The following is a 10,095-nucleotide window of genomic DNA, read 5'->3' as shown; positions in this document are numbered from 1 at the left end:
CTCCCTTACATAAATGGTGATGATACTTAACAATTTTTCCAGGACCATCCGATTTTTAAGAGTGTGCTTATTAACAGCACTTACTTTTGTTCACCAAAACTGCCTGTTTGGGCAATGAACTATATGGACCTCCTGCTTATATGCCACACTTCAGTAACATATGAGCCCTTTCTCTCTCTTTCTCTACGTAGGTGAATTGATGAGAGACAGCTTCTGTGCTCTGGTGGCTGCAGTATTAACAGCAAGAGCTTAAGTTATTAAACCAAGCAGCTCTAATCTGTGAGGTCTCCTGGAGCAGTGGAGATTAACGTATTTTTTTCCAGAGCCAATGTAGCAATTCTGATGAGCTAGGGTTTGCTTCCAGCAGCCCCCAGACTGACCTGACTGCCTTTCTCTAGACCCACTTCCCAACCGTGAGGGATGTGATGGAGTTTTACCTGGAGATTGACCCTGTCACCTTGAACCTGATTATCTTAGTTTCAAGTTACGTCATCTTGCTCCTGGTTTTCCTCATCTCCTGCGTGCTGTATGACTGTCGAGGCAAGGACCCCAGTAAGGAGTACCCTCCGGAGGCCACCCTGGATGCTCAGTCCTCCATCCATCTGGTGGTGATGCAGCAAAGTTCATCCAGGGCCCCCTGGGCAAGGGGCCCCAGCCTTAATTTTGGGAATGCTTCTCTGCTGGGGAAGAAAAGCACTATGGTGTGAGGCTGGCTGAAGGATACTGGACATTCTGGACAAGCCATTTCCAACATGGCTACAATTCTCACCGCACCCGGGTCTTGCTTGGCTATGTAAGTGGGAGCTCTGACTTCCTTTCTGCTTTCTCATTATCCTCCTTGTAGGTGAAGCATTAGTTAAGGTAAGAAGCCCAAGGTCAATTTCTCCAGATGCAAAATCTCAGCAATACTGTTGTTTAGTGAAGCTGGTGACAAGTACCTTCCTGATGAAGCTGTCCTTGCAACTTGTAGAAAAGATTGACATTTGAGTAAGGATTCAAAGAAGAGAGTGCAATTGTGTGTGTGTGTGTGTGTGTGTGTGTGTGTGTGTGTGTGTGTGTGTGTGTGTGTGTGTGTGAGAGAGAGAGAGAGAGAGAGATGAGGAATGGGACTAGCTCAAATCTATCCTATACTCAGCAAATCCTTTCTTTTCAAGGCAAACATCGAACTTTTCCAGATATAGAGATTATTGTTATTCCTACACATACCAGCTCTTCCTAGTCTATTCCCCACTGTAAGTCAGTATGGTGAACACAGTAGAGCACGGTCATTTACTGACAAATCTTGGTTCAGACCCTGCCTCCTCACTTACTAGCTGTTGACCAAAGCCATTGGTTTGCACCTCAGGGCTAAGTGATAAGATCTCCAGGCTCTTTGGGGGTATTTAGATGAGTTAATTCACTAAAAGCACTTGAGACAGTGCTTGGCACATAGGGTTAGTTGCCATGGTGATTATTAATATTATTCCCTTTCATACTTCTTATCAAGATGTTTAATCTCCAGTCCTCAAATCTCACCTGCCCTAGTGTGCAAGAACTGAGGACTCATAGCCAAAGTCGCTGAGGTTCCAAAGCTTGGTATTTCAGTCCCCACAGCACAGCTTGCTGTCTTCTTGTACCCTATGTTTGTTGATAGTAACTAATAAATTTGTTTCCCTGCTCTATTTCCACAATTTTGAATTATGTCTCTATTGTGTGTGCATGTTTTTATTAGTTCTCCCTTTCCTGAACTCAGAGCAGCATATATGTTCACTTAGTGATTTTTCCAATCAGGCCCTGTTGGAAATACAAAGAAAGGAGTGTGTCGTCATGACCCTTTCTCTAGTCTTGGTTGCCTAAGAGGAAAAGAAGGAGTCAGGCATGACTCGGATGCAGGACAAGAAAGCACCACAGATGCTCTGCTAGAAGCCAGCTCAGAGGCCAGGGCTCCTCAGAGACACAAGCACCTAACATGAGAAGGGAACTCCAGGAGTTCCCATTGTGGCGCAGCAGAAACTATCCAACTAGTATCCATGAGGTTGTGTGTTCAATCCCTGGGCTTGCTCAGTGGGTCGAGGATCTGGCGTGGCCATGAGCTGTGGCGTAGTTGGGGCTCGGATCTCTCGTTGCTGTGGCTGTGATGTTGGCTGGCAGCTACAACTCTTATTCAACCTCTAGCCTGGGAACTTCCCTATGCTGCAGGTGCAGCCCTAAAAAGACAAAATAATAATTATAATAACAATGAAAATGTAAAGTGAATGGGAGAATACACAGGTAACTACTAAGAACCTACCCTTTCCTTAGTGTGAATTTCACCTGGACTAACCTTATTTCTTTCCCCTGTCATGGGAATGTATATAAATTAGTGGAGACAAAAATATATCAGTGGAGGAAAAAAAGCAGTGGAGCACAAGAAAAAGTGATAACAATAATAACAATAATTGTAATCTTAGCTTTTGGAGAGAAATGAAAAATGTTCAACTTATCTAATTTTTTTTGGCCACACTTGGCATGTTCACAGGCCAGGAATCATTCCCATGCCACAGCACTGACCCAAGCCACAGCAGTGACAATACCAGATCCTTAATCTGCTGAACCACCAGGGAACTCTAACACATCTAATTTTAAAATTAAGAATATGAAGTAATCATTCATTTATAATTTATATATGTATTCAATTATATATTAATCACATATTGTGGTCAATTGAAGAAGAAATTAATAGAGATGGGAAGGTATAAAAATAAATTCTCAGAGAAAGAAGGAGGAAGAGAAGAACAAAACACCAAATAGTTAAAGTAACAAGAACAACAGAAAAGGGAACAGAAGTCAGAAAAGAGAAACAAAGAAGGAAAGAAGGAAAGCAAGAAACTGAAAATACTAAAGTGAATGTTGGGATAAAGGGCATTACGCTTTTCCAAACCTCTGGTTCATTTGATTTGCAGTTCATTTGGAGTTATGTTAATCTTTTCTACAGAGCAGGTATGCTTAGAATCTTATAAGAACTAGAAGTATCTTTAAGAAGTTCACCAACAAGGAAAGTGGCCCAGAAGGAAGAGTGATTTTCCCAAGAGCATTTGGCTTCAGAGCTGACACTTAAGATCCTATTATTTCCTTTTTATTTTTTGTCCTCCAGTCCTCTTTCTATAGCATAATTTCTTACCTGTTTGTATTTTAAAACTCTGTGATTTATTTTTTTTCCTTTTTTAAAATGAAGCTTCAATTCCCAATGGAATTCTTAGTTGCATAGCCATGAAGTTATAACTGATATCGTAAAGCCTTGTGGAAATGATGCATGCCAGTTAGAACCAAGGAGTTCTTTAAATTCAAATACTTTAACCTTATTTTTATTTCCTTTCGGGATTAGGAATCCCTTATTCCACCTGCTTTTAATTCATTATTCTCCCATTGTACACAAATTTTATTAAAGCAAATGCAATAGTTTAACCATAATTTGGCTGATAGCTGTGGGAAGGACACAAATGAAACACCTAGGAGACAAGGGGGTGGGAGGACAACAGAAGTTTCTCAGGAAACTGCTACGTGCCAGATACTTTTTATTCATCTCTCACTTAATCCTCACTCTCCCCTATGAGTAAATCCAATTAAAAGTAGTTTAAAGATAAGGAAATGGAGGCTCAGAGAAGCACTAGATCTTGTGCAAGGCCACACAGCTGGTCCACGTGGGAAGGAACATCTGAACTCAGTTCTAAGTGTGTTGCCTTCTGTTCTCTTTTTTTATAACCATTCTCCCGTGCTAGAATTGCAAACCTGGGAAACTGCTCATTAAAATACTATTAAATAAGCTAACGGTCTTTCCGATTTTCTCCCCTGAATAAGCTGTCTATAGAGATATATTTTTCTCCAGCAGAGAAAAAAATAAATTATGATACTTAGGCCAGAACATTATCTTCTTTTTTTCATTATCTAACTTTTAATTTTATTAATTACTTTATTCATCACTTGGCTAAAAGTAATGACAGCACATTTTTACATCCTAAAGAATACTGAAAATATTTCGTAGAAGTATTACAGGCATCATTGAAAATACAAGGATGTTAAGAATCTTACACCATATTTAATGATTTTTAAAGTTTATGTTTTTCCATTATTTCACCCTTTTTCATTTGCATTACTCAAAATAATTTCTACACAAAGACTAATTACTTTTATTCCCAGTGACAGAGACATTGTACACTAGTGTAAAGAATAGTACAAAGAAGGCACTTCCCAAGTTTTAGAGTTCTACATAAATTGCTAGTGGATTCATCAGCTATTTGAATTGACCCTTTTGCTCCAAAGGCGACTTGAGATTTTTTTAATAAATTTTATTGGAGTATACTTGACATAAAATTGTGTTAATTTCAGGTATACAGCAAAGTAAATCAGTTGTACATATATCTGTTCCTTTTGAGATTGTTTTCCCATTTAGGGTATTATGCAGTATGGAGTAGATTACCCTGCTATATAGTAGGTCCTCGTTACCTATCTATTTTATGTATAGGAGTGTGTATATATGTCCCAACCCCCATAATTTATTCCTCTACCGCATGTTTCCCCTTTGGTAACCATAAATTTGGTTTGTTTCTGTTTTGTAAGGTTTTTTGGTATCATTTTTTGTTATATTCCACATATTAGTGATCTCATACGATATTTGTCATTCTCTGACTTACTTAGTATGATGATTTCTAGGTCCATCTGTATTGCTGTAAATGGCATTTTTCATTCTTATTTATGGCTGAGTACTATTACATTGTATATATGTACCATAAAAAATTTTTTATCATAGTTGATTTATAATGTTCTGTCATTTCTGGTGTACAACAAAGTGACCCCATTACGCATATATATACTTCTTTTTCTCACATTATCCTCCATCATGTTCCATCACAAGTGATTCGATATAGTTCCCCGCAGGATCTCATTGCTTATCCACTCCAAATGCAATAGTTTACATCTACTAATCCCAGATTCCCTGTCCATCCCACTCCCTCCCCCTCTCTCTTGGCAACCACAAGTCTGTTCTCCAAGTCCATGAGTTGCCTTCTTTTCTGTAGATAGGTTCCTCTGTGCTGTATATTAGACTTCAAATATAACTGATATCATATGGTATTTGTCTTTCTCTTTCTGACTTACTTCACTTAGTATGAGAGTTTCCAGTTCCATCCATGTTGCCGCAAATAGCATTATTTTGTTCTTATTATAGCTTCATATTATTCCATTGTACATATGTATCACATCTTTTTTTTTTTTTTTTGTCTTTTTGTTGTTGTTGTTGTTGCTATTTCTTGGGCCGCTCCCGTGGCATATGGAGGTTCCCAGGCTAGGGGTCGAATCGGAGCTGTAGCCACCGGCCTACGCCAGAGCCACAGCAACGCGGGATCTGCAACCTACACCACAGCTCACGGCAACGCCGGATCGTTAACCCACTGAGCAAGGGCAGGGACCGAACCCGCAACCTCATGGTTCCTAGTCGGATTCGTTAACCACTGCGCCACGACGGGAACTCCCATGTATCACATCTTTTTAATCCTTTCATCTGTTGATGGACGTTTAGGTTGTTTCCATTTCTTGGCTTTTGTGAATAGTGCTGCAATGAACATAGGGGTGCATGTAACTTTTTCAATGAAAGGTTTGTACAGGTATATGGCCAGGAGTGGGATTGCTGGATCATATGGTAGTTCTACACTTAGTTTTCTGAGGTACCTCCATACTGTTTTCCATAGTGGTTGTACCAATTTACAATTTCTTAATCCATTCGCCTGTTAATGGACATGTAGGTTACTTCCATGTCTTGACCATTGTAAAGAATGCTGCAGTGAACATTGAGATGCATGTATCTTTTCTTATTATGGTTTTCTCTGGATATATGCCCAGGAGTGGGATTGCTGTATCATTTGATAGTTCTATATTTAGGTTTTGGGGGTTTTGGGTTTTGTTTTGTTTTGTTTTGTTTTTAGTCTTTTTAGGGCCGCACCTGCGGCATATGGAGGTCCCCAGGCTAGGTCTAATCAGAGCTGTAGCTGCTAGCCTACACCGCAGCCACAGCAACAAGAGATCCGACCTGCGTCTGCGATCTACACCACAGCTCACTGCAATGCCGGATCCTTAACCCACTGAGTGAGGCCAAGGATCAAACCCGCAACCTCATGGTTCCTAGTCGGATTCATTTCTGCTTCATCATGACAGGAACTCCCTATATTTAGTTTTTTAAGGAATTCTATACTAGAACATTGTCTTCTGATGTTCTAGAAGACATCAAGGTGGAGTGGACTAAGGCCAGGATTTTTACCAGAAATGTGGAGCTCAAATGCCCCTCCGTTGCCACCTATTATTGAGCCTTTTATGCATCACTGAACTTCCTAAGCCTCTTTCAACTTAAATATAACGTTAATGTTGGTGAAGTTTGTTTTGGTTTGGTTTTTGGTTTTTGTTTGTTTGTTTGTTTGTTTGTTTGCTTTTTAGGGCTGCTCCCATGGAGTTTCCCAGGCTAGGGGTCCAATCAGAGCTACAGCTACCAGCCTAGGTCACAGCCACAGCAACATCAGATCCGAGACGAGTCTCCAGCCTACACCACAGTTCACGGCAATGCCAGATCCTTAACCCATTGAGCAAGACCAGGGATCAAAACTGCAACCTCATGGTTCCTAGTTGGATTCATTTCCACTGCACCATGATGGGAAATGAGTGTTGGTAAAGTTTAGAATAATATACTGAAAGCATATGGCATTGAGTAGGGTTTCAACACAGTGAAAGCAAATATTCTAATACCAGCAGGTAAGGTGAAAGTAAGTAGGGGCCCCATCACTTGGAAGCAGAGACTGCTCTGGTAGATTCAGGCTCATTGATGGGGAGAAGGAGTTGAGGAGAAGGAGTATGAGGTTGGAGAGCGGCCACATGTGGGAGACATTTGGAAATAGGGTAAAGTGTCTGTCATGGGTTGAGGACATATATTGACACCTTTATCCATGTACTTCAGAACATGATTCTATTTTGAAATAGGATCATTACTGGTGTAATTAGTTAGGATGAGGTCATAGTGGAATAGGATGGACCTAGTCATGTTGAATAGGGTGGACCCTTTATTCAACATGACTGGCATTCTTAAGAAAAGGGGAATCTGGACACAGATATACACACAAGGATAATGCTTGTGAAAACCAGACTTTTTACACCTCTTGCCAAGGAACTACCAGGAGGTAAGAGACAAGCCTGGAACAGATCCTTCCCTAGTGCCTTAGGAGGGAACACTTTACAAAAATAACCAGAATGAACCTCTCTTCCAACACCTTGATCTCAGACTTCTTGCCTCCCAAACTGTGAATAGTGAGTTTCTGTTGTTTAAGCCACTTAGTTTATGTTAAATTGTCAGGATAGGCTTAGCAAACTAATAGAGTGCCTAAAGGTAATGTTTACCATATGTTTGTTTTTGTTTTTTGCCAAGCCCACAACCTGTGGAAGTTCCCAGACCAGGGATCAAACCTGCCCCACGGCCATGACCCAAGCTACAGAAGTGACAATACCGGGTTCTTAACCTGCGAGGCCATCAGGGAACTTCTCAAGGCCCTTTAGGGTCAGTGACATGATTCTTTTGGATATGACTCCATGCTGAATTGGGGCATTGGGCAAAAGCTAGAAGGGCCAAGCTTTATCAGAGTTATCTGGGAAAGAGACCTGCACAAGCAGAGTAACCACTTATGTTTTTAAGGGGGACTAAATACAGGAGAAATGTCTTGAGGAATAAAATATGCTTGTGGTTTTGCTAAATAGACTGTAAAGACATGGGAAGAATAAGAATTCCTCAGTTCTATAAAGAGGAGGATGCACAAGTCACAAAGAAAAGATATATGAAGTCCAAGTGTAAATACAATGGGTCGAAGCAAAAAAAAAAAAAAAAAAAAGACTCAGGACTAGCCCTAAAGAACTAAGTCAGATTCCCGTTATGGCTCAACAGGTTAAGAACCCAACTAGTATCCATGAGGATGTGGGTTCAATCCCTGGCCTTGCTCAATGGGTTAAGGATCCAGTATTGCCAAAAGCTGCGGCATAGATCACAGATGTGGCTCGGATCCAGGGTTTTGGGGCTATGGCATAAGCCAGCAGCTGCAGCTTCAATTCTACCCCTAGCCTGGGAAACTCCATATGCCACAGGTGTGGCCCTAAAAAAAAAAAGAATCCAAGTCCCCCAGATATCTCATAGATAACTTCAAAAACACTGAGTGAGTGCCAGAAACATCATTTAATCTGCCAAAAAAAAAAAAAATGGAGGGAGAGGAACCATTACTCTTATTTTTCAGAGAAGAGAGTTTCAGATTGTCTTGCCTGAACATTTAGGGGGACAGAATGGAATTCCCAGAGCCCTGGAATTCTGACTCAGCCCTGAGTTTGCCCTATCATTCTATGACAGCCCAGAATCTATGCAGAGTAACAAAGCAACTGGGACCTCCAGATACAGAAAGCCCACCCCTTTGCCATCTGTCAACCCCTTCACTTTTGGGGAGCACCAATAACACAATCTCTTGATGAAGGTAAAAGTCTCTGAGAACTAGAGAGCAGACAGTGTCCAGTGTTGGTCAGGAGTACCAAGGACAGCCCTTTCTCATGACTTCATCTTCCCTGAGAACAGTAGTGGTTGCGATATAAAAAGTAAAAAAGCCTCTGTTGTAACAGCTCATATTGACTTTGACCTTCCTGGGCTGTCAGTGTTCTGAGATAAGGGCTTCGTGACATGAAGATTAAGAAAGACCTCAGCTAATTCACATCCTCCCAAGCCAATGGGAAGTTGTCCACATATACTTTTTTTTTTCAAAGCTTCTCTGTACTTGACTATTATTTAATTAAACACCAGCTGTATGCTGGGATCTGCTAGTTCTTTGGCCCTACCTACAGCCCACTGGCCTCATCTGTAATCTAAGTTTGACAAGTGTGCAAGGTTCAGGAGATAACTAGAAAAATGAGGACTTGGTTTGGAAGGATGAAGGGGTCCAAGGGAAAGAAAACCCTGCTGCTCCCAGGGTGGCTTAAAGTCGCCCAAGAGTAGTTCATGGGAAACGTGGCAATGGAATTTGGAATCAGAACTGTTTGGCAGAATTGATAAGGACATTCTCACCCTGGAATTTTACCAGCGAGAAGTTGCTTGCCAGTAGGGGAGGAGGAAAAACTAATGTTATGATAGAATTTTGAAGAAAAACTTCCATACAAAAATCACTAGACACATACTCAGGAAGAAAATCAGAAGGCCCAGACAAGGAAACAATTGATTTCTTAAATGGCAACAAGAAAGTCTCCCTAAATTTAACCTAAATCTCTTCTGCTCTGATAATTTACATTGATTTTTCTTTCATTTGTCCCTTTTGGGTTTTATTTTTTAAAAAAAGCACTGTTTATGTGGTGATTTGTATAAACATGCCCCATGCAGGAATCCAGTCGGATTAGATGATAGGGTGTAATAAGTTTGGTGATAAGTCATGGCATATTGATGAATCACCATTAGTGGTGAGGTGTCTGCAAGTCATTTGTTGCTAAAAATAAGTGAGTTAAGAGTGTGAAGGATTTACCTATTTTTAAACAGGGAGTGACTGAAAGGTTATCTCAATCAGAATGCCATGTTCATCTCTGTGCACGCTCGTGTTGCAGCTGGGGCAGCACAGATGGATGTGCGGTGACGGTTAACACGGAAGCAATGGCATGTACCTTTCGATCCCTCATCTATTTGACAAATATTTGACCTACTTTGTATAGGCCTCGTGCCAGGCCCAGGGGGATACATTAAGCACAGGTCAGATACGAGTTCTGTCCTCACAAAGCTCTCCTTGCAGCAGGAAGAACTACTAAGCACTTTGCATTTTTTTTTTTTTTTTGGTTTTTTTTTTTTTGGCAAGACTCTAAGGTCCATTCTCTAAACTAGTGGCCTCCAAGCACCCCTAAGCATGAGTTCTTTTCAGTGAAGAAAACTTTGGTACCCACCTATCTGTGTATGTATTTGAATGAGTATACATTTACATATATTTAAATAACACATATTTAAATTAGTCTAGATTTGCAGATAGTTATACTTTATATATACTCATATGTGTATGCTTACACATTTTATGCACATTATATGGATCTTCCTGTACA

General features: G+C 40.6%; 1 protein-coding gene across 3 annotated transcripts in view; it reads left to right on the top strand.

Moving 5' to 3' along the window:
- The first annotated feature begins 333 nt into the window (after window positions 1-333).
- Window positions 334-10,095, top strand: part of SMIM36 (small integral membrane protein 36) — a 57,056-nt gene continuing 47,294 nt past the window's right edge. For all 3 annotated transcript variants that reach the window (XM_084983020.1, XM_084983019.1, XM_084983018.1), the window contains exon 1: window positions 334-793. In XM_084983020.1, the coding sequence (XP_084839146.1) occupies window positions 426-707 (282 nt within the window). In that variant the 5' untranslated portion in view covers window positions 334-425 and the 3' untranslated portion in view covers window positions 708-793. The remainder of the gene's footprint in view (window positions 794-10,095) is intronic.

The sequence above is a fragment of the Sus scrofa genome, chromosome 12 (genome assembly GCF_054392235.1).
Source record: "Sus scrofa isolate SSC_HxYL_T2T_F1_AM1 chromosome 12, Sscrofa_HxYL_maternal_Yorkshire_Landrace_v2.0, whole genome shotgun sequence".
Lineage (NCBI taxonomy): Eukaryota > Metazoa > Chordata > Mammalia > Artiodactyla > Suidae > Sus > Sus scrofa.
The sequence above is the reverse complement of the archived record's forward strand: the minus strand, read 5'-3'. Positions and strand labels throughout refer to the sequence as shown.